Raw genomic sequence first — 12,819 nt, 5'->3', positions numbered from 1 at the left:
ACAAGGCTGCTTTACTTGCCTCAAGGGTGAGGGAAAGCTGGTGCAGTTTATACTCCAGAATCCTGGGATCAGGCCAAGGCTAGACTTTATCCAAGCCTAGATCCACTGGGCTCCCTTCCTTCTCTGTCCTGTTTCATTCCTGCCCTCAAAGGCTTTTCCCAAATTAGTCATGCCCTTGATAAATTCACGTGGCATTGACTCCCTGTCTCAGGCTCTGCTTTAGAGACCCTGACCTAAGACATTTGGTGCCATGAGTGGTCCTAGGAAGCTGACTGTAACAGTGGGTTGTGCAGTTGCTCACTCACCGTGAGACAGTGAGGACCTCGTGACTGATGGTGGGTGGAGTATTGATGGTCCCTGGCGTGTGGTACCTGCCAATCACTGAGACATTGGTGAATTGGGACGGGATAAGGGTAGAAAGGGATGTACTGACTTGTGTAAGGTTTGGGACAAACAGGAAAATGTAAGGATTATGGAATTGGATAGCTCTTGCTGAAAGCGACTGACTCCTTGAAGAGAGAAAATAACAAGGTAGATGACCACCAATTTAATGCAAAGCCTGCTTCAGAGGGCCTCCTTGGTAGCATTTAAAGAGACCTTCATCTGCAAACAGAATCACAGAACTGAAGTTCAAGTATAAGAATGAATAATTGACTTAATTAATCCTAGCACTTTTGGAGGCTGAGGTGGGAGGATCTCCTGAGGCCAGGAATTCAAGACCAACCTGAGCAAGAGTGAGACCCTGTCTCTACCAAACAAACAAAAACAAAATTTAGCTGGGTGTGGTGATGTGTGCCTATAGTCCCAACTACTTGACTGAGGCAGAATTGCTTGAGCCCAGGAGCCTGAGGTTGCAGTGAGCTGTGATGATGCCAATGCACTCTAGCCTGGGTGACAGAGCACAACCTTGTCTCAGAAAAAAAAAAAAAAAAAAAGACTTGAGAATGATAGAACTTCAGCAAAGCTCTGGTGGGGAAGAGGTGGAAGGGATGGGATGATACGGGTAGCTGTGCTTGAGCACTTTAAACTCCTAGGTTCCCTTGAACTCTGGCCCTGCAAAAGTGGCCCACATTGTTGGAAAATAGAACCTTTTCCTTTGCGGGAAGAAGATGCCTCAAATGAAGCAGGCAACACACAAGATGATGCTGACCCTCAGAATCTACCCCCGCCTCCCTACCTGTCTACCATATGCATTAGAAAGAGGATATTAATGGAAAAATAGGTGAAACATAAAGTTTGCAGTTTTGTTAATAGTAACACATCAATCTTGGTTTCTTAGTTTTGACAAAGGTATCACAATAAAAATCCCCTAATTAATACATAAATTCAACACACTCCCAGTCAATATCCTAACTGGCTTTTTGGTATAAACCGACAAGCTAATTCTAACATTTATATAGAAATGCAAAAGGCTTAGCAGTGAAGACAACTTTGAAAGGGAGGAACCAAGTTGGAGGAGTTACATTACCTGATTTCTTTTTTCTTTTTTTGAGACAGTCTTGCTCTGTTGTCCCAGCTAGAGGGCAGTGGCGTCATTGTAGCTCACTGCAACCTCAAATGCCTGGGTTCAAATGATCCTTCTGCCTCAGCCGCCAGAGTAGCTGGGACTACAGGCACATGCCACCATGCCCAGCTAACTTTTTTTCCTATTTTTTCGTAGAGACGAGGTCTCGCTTTTGTTCAGGCTGGTCTGAACTTCTGGCCTCAAGTGATCCTCCCACCTCAGCCTCCCAAAGTGCTAGGATTACAGGCATGAGCCACCGTGCCTGGCTTGTTTTGGTTATTTTTTACTATTTAGAACAGATATTTTTAGAGTATACGTAAGTGACAGCCTGGTTTTCCCTTATTAGTTAATCTTTAAAAGTTTCCCAAGAAGGGGAAAATGAAAGGGAAAGAAAGAAAACAAAGTAAGGTAGAATCAGTTTTAGATAGTCATACAATTAAGAAGCCAATACTTATTTAACCCTAAAACATAGAAACCAAGGAGGGTATGTCTCCTACGTTAAGTAAAATGATCTCTTCCAGAGACAATAAAAATAATCTCATGAGGGTTATTTCCCTTTTTAAGGAACTTCTCAAATGAACAATTCCATTCATGTCCAAAGTTTTCCCCGAAAGTGGCCACTGTAATTCCAAATTGTCCCTGGTGAAACTGTGCTAGTGAGATACATGTGAGTTATACTATAGTGAGAAAACATGAAGGAAGCAGGTATTTGGTCCAGAAGAGGCAGGATTTTTGATTGAGAAGGCCCCACAAAAACTGTCATGGTCCTTAAGAATGGTGCTTGTGCAGAAACTTGCAACCTAGAACTTGACCAAAGGCCAATTTTCACCAACCAACAAGACAGACAAATCTTAATTCTAGATAGAGGAAACTAAACAAAGCAGTCCCCAAGGACACAAAGATAAGACTTCTTTTACATGGTCCATTTTGTCCCTGTCTTGGGTCAAGTTAGATTCTATTAAATACTTCACAGGGCCCACACTGCTCCAACTGTACCACCAAACCCTAACACTTGCCCTGTACTGAAGTGTGCAAACTCCTAGTTTCAGTTGTGGTTCTCAATATAGCTCATGGAAATTTTCATTCAGTACCTGTTGATTATTTTGAAGTTCTCAGGTCTGTAAGATGCTCGTTACTTCTCTTACACAGTGACTTGAGGTCATGTCATTTCACAACTGTTGGTGGTACCCTGTTACCTGATTTTACTACAGACGCTATCCACGGGTTTCAGTTTTGCAGTCCTAGTTGCCATGTGTTTTCAAGGAGGGATCTGGGGAGATTCAAAAATTATGCCACTACCATCACTATCTTCTCTCTGGTGTCCTTTTTGATAACCAGGAAAACCAAAGAAATAGCCCAACAGACTACCTACACATCTCATTAGCTAGAATTATAACACATGCTGTTGCCTAAATAAACCCCGAGTCAAGGAGGATGGTGTTAATCCTCCTTTGATGGCCAAACCTAGATTAGCATCAAGACTCACTTCCTGGAATTAGAATGAAAAGGGAAAAGCACAGAGACACCTAGAAGGCAAGTAACTGAGCATAAACAGGGCTCTGCCAGAAAAGAAGCAGCAAGGGAGCAGTGCTAGACAGGGGAATAGATTTAAGTATAAAAATAACATGTTAAGAACATTATTTTTCAAAATTCTTGATAGTAATTCACAGAAATATTAATATATTTTATATCACCATCTTGTACACACACACACACTCATGTAACTGAAACAAGTTTCATGAAACAATACTATGTAGTAAAATAAAAACCTAGTTAATTCCAAATATAATTTTATTAACATTTAAATACAACATACCAAAAAAAATCCCTTAAAAAGTACAAACACAACATTTCGTGAAGATTTTATTTAATGTGATGGGTGTGCTTGCCTGTTCATAAGTTCCTTCCAGTCGGGAACGCATGAAGATAATGCTACCCGCATGTCTGGTGCACTATTGAGCCTATTTCTTTTCTTTGTTTTCAATCGTGTCAAGATTGAAAATCCTAGTTCACACAAATACGTAGTTGTGAATGGTAATAACAGCAATATACTCTTACTACTCAGCAATGGAAATTCACCTTTAATCTTAATCCAAAATGCTGACAAACTTAATGTCTTATAATAATTCTTCAGTGTGAACGATGAACTGAGCTGTAATAATTCATTCTCTTCTTCAGGCTCCAGGTTTAACTCAATTATTGATTCTGGGTTTTGAAAAGCAAATGGATCTTTCATCCAAATATTTTCCTTTAATGATTCAAATTTCTCTTGTGGAAAGTAATAACTAAAGGTTTGAGACAAAGAGGTAAGATGCAACAATATCTCTAATTTTATGTCTTTTAAGCAGTCTTCATTAATAATGTTCTCTTCAATGTGTTGCAACAATGTTGGGAACATATAGTAGCTGGGGTGATTACTTTTAAGTCTTGCTTGCCACAATGATAATGTTTTTTGGAATCCTAGAATATGTTCAAGATATTGAAATATGTCATTGTTTTTCCCCTGTATTTTCAAATTTAATTCATTAAAAATGCCAAAAATATCACTTAAATATGCCAATTTTGTTACCCAAATGTCATCTTCAAAAATATTTGCCAAATGAGATTGCTTTTCAATGAGAAAAATGTAAATCTCATTCCTGAGTTCATATACTCTGCTCAATACTTTTCCTTGAGACAACCAACGAACTTCTGTATGAAATAGTAAGTGGGTATGGTTAACTCCAATCTCTGAACAAAATATTTCAAGAAGTTGGCTGTTCAATGAACTTCCTTTAATAAAATTAACAATTTTCACTGCATTTTTCAATACATCCATTAGACTTGGTGGAATTTCTTTGGATACCAAAGCTTCTCGATGAATAAAACAGTGATTCCAAAGAGCATTGTTATGGGTTGCTTCTAACAATTTTTCAATAACTCTGCTATGTTTTCCAGTCATATTTGCTGCTCCATCACTTGAAATTCCTTTACAATTTTTCCAGTTTAATTTATACTGACCAATGATGCACTTTTCTAGTTCGTTAAATAAATCTAATCCAGTTATATATGAATTTAAATTTAAAAAACATAAGAGATCCTCTACAAAATCATCTTGCCACACATATCTGACATAAACCAAGAGTGTTGGACAACTTGCAACATCAGTACTCTCATCAAGTTGTATTGCAAAGTCTATACCAGACTGTAGCCGTGTAATGAGCATTGCTTCCAAATGTTTTGCAATAGTACAGATTCGACGAGATATTGTGTTATCACTAAGAGGTATAGTTCTTAGTTTATCAGCTGATTTATCATCAAAAATTGTACGTACCATATCCATACATGCTGGAAGGATAATTTTTTCAGCAGCTGTGTGGGCCATTTTCTCTTTTGCCACTCGATATGCAACTAAATATGATGATAGTAAGGCTCTCTCATTCATAGTTGTAGAGCGGCTAAGAAATTGTGGTGATGATTCCATGTTATTTTTTTCCCTTTGAAAATGGTCTTCTTCATCTTCATCTTCATCTTCCTCCTTCACCTTCACTATCACTATGCCTTCCATCTCCTGGGTAACCTGCGGAGACAAATTTGTAGTATCCCTTGATTCGGCAGTCATTATTCAGGTTAAAGGAACAGGCTCACTTGATCCAAACACGGTCTGTTTTGTAGGGCTGTCCTTTGTGACCTAGGAGGTTTTATGAGATTGGTTTTTGCTATCCTGTAGGGTAGAAAAATTTAATAGTAATATTAAAAAGCGACATTGTATTGCTATGCCACTAACAACTTATACAAGACAATTCACTAAATCCAGTGTCGTAACATGGTAAATGCTGAGTAACCATCATTCATGCTAGCTGTGTGCCAGACAGATCTGGCACATTACATACACAGCTCCTTTAACACCTATGGAAACCTAATGAGGTACACATGATTATTAGTCCTGTTTTACAGATAAAAAATAGAAGCTGAGAAAGATTAAATATGTCTAACAATACATAGTGTAGTAGAACCAGTACTCAAACTCAAGTCTGAAGTCAGTGTCCTAAGTATGCTATTACATAGCCAAATCAAAAAAGTGATCTGGTCACTCTTAAAAGTAATCATCAAAGTAGGGTATACAAGATGATCCACCGGGGCACAGGGAAAAGAATTAGAATTAAGAAGAAATTAAGCTGTATAATTACATGAATACTGGAACATTTCATGTTACATAGATCCATGAGTTATTCTAGAGGGATAATGAGATTTCAATAGCAGATGGGGGCTGACAATGTACCCTCATTTGCTTGCTTCTAGCATATTGCAATGTTTCACTGTTTATGTGAGCCTAGCCAATTTATAGATATTATTTGGTTTTACTAAACTAACCCTCAAAATTAGTCAGATGGCTTAATTGATTCCTGCAAAGAAATAACAGCAAGTATGTCAAGGATGGATTGGATTGCACCAAGAATAGCTATGCAATGAAGGATGCTCCAAGAATTCCTTGTTTTAACTAACTTTATCCATTACTGGAAGCTAATGCAATTCCTGTAAATCTTAATTTCATTCTTTTATTCTTTAATCTATAAGAACCATTACAGAAAATGTTTCTCAAATTTATCTTGTGCCCGATGTCCATTTCTAAACTAGAATTCGGGCCCTCATCACCTCTAGCATAGATCACTGCAATAACCTACTTAGCTGCAATTCTCCCTGTTCCAAATCAAACTACCTAATAGGGTCTGAACAGTATTGCCACAATACAGCTCTGAACATATCATTCTCTCCTCTTAAAAATTAAGCATAAATCCCATTTCAAGGTTGCCATACCATGACAATCTTCAAGTCTTTCCTCCCATTTCTTCACAGACTCTATACTTGACCCAAACTGGACTCACTATTCAACGTGTGCTGGTTTCCCATCTTCATCCCTCTTCCTGGAACATCTCCCTCCCTAACTCCATCTCTCAAAATTCTACCCTTTCTTGAAACACATTAAACTCTTCCTGACGGCTCCAATTTTTCTTTTTGTCCCATCTTATAGCATTTCTAGTATTTGTCATCATTTGTGTTGCCATTTTTACCCTCATCTTCCAACTATTATATTTTCTGTGCTCATTTCCCTTCATTTTTAGAGACATAGCTCCTGAAAATTCCATTCTGTCCCTCACGGTGGCAATATGAATCAAAATGAAGGGAATCCAAGGAGGAGGTAAAACTGAAAGAGATAGGGCTGTGGTCAGAAGCATAGTCACTCCTCTCTGACTTGGACAGGCCCTCACAGAGTAGTTTCCTGCTCCAATTTGGGTGGGTAACCACAAAAATACTGGCTTTTATCTTACCTTTCGCAAATGCTCCCAGTACCCAGTCCTCCCTTGACTTTAGACTCGCTATCTCCACCACTGGTTGGGTATGTAATATTTTGACAGCTCTTGCTCTGAAATTTAATTATTAATGCTTTCATGCCTTATCTCGGCTAGACTACTACCTAAGAGTAAACATTGTCTTTTGCTTTCATTATTGCCTGTAGGTTACTTAACATAGTTCCTTGCAATGAGTAGATATTTAACACACTGCCACATTAGAAAAAAATTTTTTTTCCTTGGGGCCATGGTGTTTTATTACAAAAATAGAATAAAAACTTCAAAAATAAAATGATCCTTTTTAATTCAATGAAAAATTTGTTACTTTTTATTGTTTTCTGTGCAAGAGTTATATGCAACTTGAAAAATAGATCACGTGGCTTCCAAGGTGAAGAGACATGAGTTAAATATGCTTCATGAGGTCCCGGGCTCAAAACTAGCATGAGTGGAATACAACTCGCAGGGAAGTTAATGTGTTAAGAAATTTTTGTTCAAATGGAACAACATCAACATTTTCTGCTCATTTGTAGAAAGTTCAACAAATTCACCATAGGCCTGTTATTTCAATACTAGGAAGGACAGGTCATTTATCAATTAAGAGATTTCACTATATTATGATTGTCAGGTTATTTATTTATTTATTTTTTTGTGACAGAGTCTCACTCTGTTGCCCAGGCTAGAGTGCCATGGCGTCAGCTGAGCTCACAGCAACCTCAAACTCCTGGGCTCCAGCGATCCTCTTGCCTCAGCCTCCCAGGCAGCTGAGACTACAGGCACGTGCCACCATGCCCGGCTAATTTTTTCTATTTTTAGTTGTTTGGCTAATTTTTTCCTATTTTTAGTAGAGACGGGGTCTCGCTCTTGCTCAGGCTGGTCTTGAACTCCTGAGCTCAAGCAATCCTCCTGCCTCGGCCTCCCAGAGTGCTAGGATCACAGGCATGAGTCACCACGCCCAGCCTGTCTGGTTATTTATAAAACATCTAAGTAAGAATGAGAGGAATATTATATAGCAGCATAGGTTTAAAATACAGAAATAAATGTTATGTCCATGGGTAAGTTATATAAATGTCTCCCATTATACTTCCCTGTGTAACCAACCTGTATCCCTCCCAAATAATAATGTTTCATTGATCTGCTTACAATGCATTCTCCACATTCATTAATTGATTGCCTATGATCTATGTAGCACTGGTCTGTATAATAAATGTTTTGTTAGGTTCTCTGTCACTTAACCTTTCTCAATAATGGGAGTAACTTTCTGTATACTGGTGGCACAGCAGGAAAGCTAGGTGTTGCCTAGCTGAATTTTTCACAGGTAAATTCAGTGTATCATTGAACTCCAAAGTTGGAAGGGCCCTTGTGATAAACTATTTTATTTAGGACAAATTTGAGCCTTGGTGTGTCTATGATCTTCAAAGAACATCCTGTTAATCAGTGGTGGAGAGAGCGCCCATAACCGGTCTCCTAATGGCCCAAAGCACCTTCCACTGCATCACCGACAAACTCCCTTCACTACTCACCCCACCAAGTCAAGCAAAGTTACTTCCCACAACGGATCCCCTCAATGTCCAAAACTGCTTATTTAAAAAGTCTCGTAAACTCCAGAATCTGAAAAGAAAGTATATATAATCTTTTCCTATCGCATCCTAATCACTTCTTTACTCAATAGGCTTCACTCTTTCATTACCATCATAATGGCGGTGGTTTGAAGGTGAACAGATAATCTGTGGATACTTGTGAGATTTACCAAGCCCATCAAATTAAAAGAAAAAAAAAAGGCCCATGGAACTTGGTATCCTCTAAGGTCGCCCGAATTTTACAACTTGGGGTCCCTAGGAACCCAGAAAACCCTCACCAGATACAAATGGGGACAAGGTGGGAGCACAGAAATCAGACTAGGGTCATTTTGTCCGCGACTCCTTGGGGTGAAACCGAAGACTAGGGGACAAGAAGCGACATGCAGACTCCCTCTCCCCAGTCCCAGGAGTATCCATCTCAGTCCGGAAACCAAAACTTCGTTCCTTTCCCGCCTGAACCCAGGGATGTCTCTGCTGGGAGACAATGCGTCCTACCACCGGGGCTGGTTCGAGGAATGGAGACATGGGCTTCCCTCTACCCCGTTCGGAGGCGTCCTGGTGAGGGGGGCAGCGGAGCACAGCCGCACACATCCGCCTCTGTCCCCGCCCGTCCTCCCCGGCAGCACGCACGTCTCACCGTGAACCCCAGTGAAGATTGGGGCGCTAGGATAGAAAAGGGCTGTGGCTCGGAGGATCGAAAGACACCAGCCCGTGACCCGTCCCTAGGGGCGTCAGAACCCAGAGCTAGAGTCACAAGAGCCGGAAGTGCGTCACAGACGCCCTCCAGGTCTGAGCTTCGCCTCAGCGTCCTCTCTAGGACGCGGGAGGACTTCGGTCCCGGTTTCCAAATCGTAGGGCTCCAACCTCTGGCTTTGGGTATCTAGCTCCTCAGCTTGTCGGCTCCGAGGACGTGCGGGGGCGGGAAGGAGATTAGGTTTCCCTTCATACTGCCCTGCTCAGATACTTATACGTTTCTTCTATTTTTCTTATCGACGGCAATAATTTTAATAATCATAATTATTATCAAACAATAATAATAGTGATTGTGTGTCTGTGGCAGAACTGAAACCAAGCGCCGTAGACAGAGGAGGATCAAGGATAAGTGGTGTCACAAACCGACGTGGTTGCTTCTTTTGGGACCCTGATTATTTTTGTATTGACAGTTGAATGGGCAGTATTTTTGAATACTTGGTCTATGGGCAACAGACGTTCTTTCCAACACTAGATAGTTATGAGATTTTGAGTGTGGCTAATGTTTCCAGGGAGTTTTCAGAGTAATGATAGAGCAATTAGTACAGTAAGTTGAATTGGAGGCATTTTTGTTCTCAAAGTGTTATTACAATAAGTATGGTTTCTACCATTACTTCCTGAGTAGGTCAATAATAACTTCACCTTTTATAAAACAGTAACTGAGACCTTGAATGGCTGTGACACGACTCTAAGTTCTGAGACAAGTCTGTGGTAGACCTCAACAATGGAAAAGTCCACAAAAGCAACAGCCACCTGTTACAGAGCTTACCTATGACTAGGTGGTATCCTGAATTACCTTCTAAGCCCTGACCAACGTTTCATTCCTTATGCGGTTTGATCTTGCCATGGTTGCCATTATTTTCTGCCTTTCTACTTCCCCATGACTCTTTCCAATAATGCACCTGAGTGTGGCTTTGCTCCTTTATCACTGGCTGGCTCTCTAACTCCTTGATGACATCATATTCTCAGAACTTATTCCCCCAGATACATCCTCATATTTTCTTCCAGTGTTCCAAGTCATCTCTAAGAGTATTATTATGCATTGTATTTTTCTTCTTTATCTAGACCAGTCTCTCCTCCCCACCCCCATCTCCATTCCTACATTGAAATGCCTAAAGGGTTCAGGAAGGTAGATTACTGAATGCAGCTGGCAGGGTATAAGCTTTTGTATTTATGTAGTGTGTGGCAGGGACTGTGGGGGGCTCTATAATAACTCTTCTTTGCCTCCTGATCTACTGGCACAAGAAACCCAAAGTGCCCAGTGGTATTCTGTTTCCAGTTCAGTGGAACACTTAATGTGTCTACTAGAGGAAATGTTCTTCCTGGGAGTGAGGACTATAATCCAGCTGACTCTAGATTTTGGAGCTAGAAAGCACAATTTCTACAAGTGGGTTACTGGGTGTAACAGTAATAGGGGATACTCCTGTTTCATTCCCTTGGTTCTTGTACACATGTAGTCTTTCTGTTGGAGACACAGTATTATATATCCATACTGGTCCCATGCATATTAGTACGTATACTGCATCCAAAAGGACAGCTCCCCAACTCTGCAAGACGTTGTATCTTAGCATTTTAGCTGAGTCTTCAATAGGCCATTCCAAAGTTCTATCTGGCTAGCTGCTTCTGAATGATGAGTAAGTACCATGAACTCTGTAGTTTCAAGTTCATTGTCACACCTCCTTGGGCTATCAAATGGATTCCTTAGTTTAAGGTATGTCAATGGATAAGGCATCCTGTAAGCCCTCAGGCTTACAGCTTAGTTGTAGAGAATTTCCATAAGGCCATAGGTGTTAAGTAATAGGTGAGGTGACAGTGGGGCAGAGGTAAGTGGCAAGGGAGTCTGGGTGGTGGTGTTGGAGGCAAAGCAGTCGGGGAAGACAAGCCCGTATTTAGAGCATGTATCAGTTCTGGTAAGAACAAATTGCTGTCCCTTCCACGGTAAGAGGGATCCGATGCACTCAACCAGGTGGTAGCTGGTATCCACAAGGCTCAGTGGTCTCTAATACTGGTGGGTCTCTAGTGCTGGCAGGCTAGACACTCCACAGTGGTAGAATTTGTATCAGCCTTGGTAAGTGGAAGTCCATACTGTTGGGACCATGCTCAGCCTCTATACCTGCTGCCATGGTCTCTCTGTTCATGAGCCTATTGCATAAGCACTGATAGCCCTTGACCAATGAGTCAAGCCATTCATCACTGCCCAGGAGTCAATGCATCTCTGTACCTTAGACTACCTCCTCTGAAATACAGAGTCAATGACCAAATGTACCATTGCTCACTGAGAGAATTTTTCTTCACCAGTATACTTCAGAGCAACCCGAGTGGGGCTGTAATGAAGGCATGATCTGTTTCTGGATAATGCCAACATATTGAACTGACCCATCTCTGAAGAGACCCAAGCCTCTTCAGTATCTGTCAGTTAGTTGTAGGGAACTTTCAAAAGGCCATAGCTGTAAGTTATGGGTGAGATGGCAGTGGCGCAGAAGTAAGTGATATGGGAGTCCCGGCCAGCTATTTGTGTGACTTATTTGTGCTTTCTTGACCTGTTTAAGCCAGACTCCAAATATACTACATCCTTCACATAGCAGATTGCTGCCACATTTGCTGTACCTTATGATTTGGTGTATCTAAAAGCACACAGCTCATGATAGGTAGCTCATGTTGCATAGTCATGAGCCGTCCAAGGTCAAATTTTTAGCCCCAATGAAGTTTGTTAGCATGCCAGAAACTTTTTTAAATGGAGGGTCTTTTTTTGCCTTAAAAGGCATGTCTTTGCCCCAGAACTTTAGGTATTTGTGCCATGACACTTTGTTACGGGTTGAATTGTACCCCCATTCCACCCCCAATTCACATGTTGAAGTCCTAGCCCCTAACACTTCAGAATGTGAACTTATTTGGGAATAGGATCCTTTCAGAAGTAATTTCTTAAGACTAGGTCATACTGGAGCAGGGTGGGTCCCTGATCTAATATGACTGTCATATTTCCCTTGTTTGGGAAATTTTTATTTTTATTTTTTATACTTTTTGGAGGGGGCACCTGGATGTGAGCTGTTATCCTTATATATAGGGGAAATTTGGACATAGTGCACAGAGAGAATGCCAAATGAAGATGAAGGCAAAGACTGGGGAGATGATTCTACAAAGCCAAGGAATGCCAGACTGCCAGCAAGCCACCAGAAGCTAGGGGAGAGACATGGACAGATTCTTCCTCATAGCCCTCAGATGGAACCACACCTTAATTTCTGACTACTAGCCTCCAGCCTATGAGCCAATAAATTTCTGTTGTTTAAGCTGCCCAGTATGTGATACTTTGTTATGGCAGTCGTAGCAAACTAATACACTCTCCTATTGGGGCTTGCCGGTGGGGGGACTCCATACAGAATCTGTATCCACCAGAGATACTTCTGGAACCACTGTATTTGCAAGTAAGCTTGTGCTGTTGCTTGGACTTACTACAGAGGCCTCTCTTGCTCTGAGCCCTACTAAAAAGTAGAAGCCTTCCAGGTCACCTGATATGTAGGCTGGAACAGTTTTCCCAGGTGCCATATGTGCTGCCTCCAAAATCCAAAGAGGCCCACCAAGCACTGTGCCAATATCTCTGGGATTAGGAGGAAAAAGGTGAAACAACTTGTCCTTTACTTTTGGGTGATGTCCTTACATG

The 12,819-nt window shown here is 41.0% G+C and overlaps 1 protein-coding gene across 2 annotated transcripts; it reads right to left on the bottom strand.

Moving 5' to 3' along the window:
- Positions 1–3,350: 3,350 nt before the first annotated feature.
- On the bottom strand, positions 3,351–11,564 carry FAM200A (family with sequence similarity 200, member A). Of its 2 annotated transcripts, none has more exons than XM_012638955.1 (2): positions 11,383–11,564; positions 3,351–5,207 (listed from the first exon to the last, which is right to left on the bottom strand). In XM_012638955.1, the coding sequence occupies exon 2, from the start codon at positions 5,103–5,105 to the stop codon at positions 3,372–3,374; it is 1,734 nt and encodes a 577-aa protein (XP_012494409.1). In that variant the 5' UTR covers positions 5,106–5,207; positions 11,383–11,564; the 3' UTR covers positions 3,351–3,371. The 2 variants fall into 2 exon arrangements, with proteins under 2 accessions (XP_012494409.1, XP_012494408.1); XM_012638954.1 differs by lacking the exon at positions 11,383–11,564 and adding an exon at positions 8,865–8,917.
- Positions 11,565–12,819: the final 1,255 nt, after the last annotated feature.

Source organism: Propithecus coquereli, unplaced genomic scaffold (genome assembly GCF_000956105.1).
Source record: "Propithecus coquereli isolate 6110/MARCELLA unplaced genomic scaffold, Pcoq_1.0 Scaffold137, whole genome shotgun sequence".
Taxonomy (NCBI): Eukaryota; Metazoa; Chordata; class Mammalia; order Primates; family Indriidae; genus Propithecus; species Propithecus coquereli.
Note: the sequence above shows the minus strand (reverse complement) of the source record. Positions and strands in the feature narration are given on the sequence as shown.

Coding starts and splice junctions, on each gene's coding strand:
- FAM200A (XM_012638955.1), bottom strand. CDS start 5,105: ATGACTGCCGAATCAAGGGATACTACAAATTTGTCTCCGCAGGTTACC.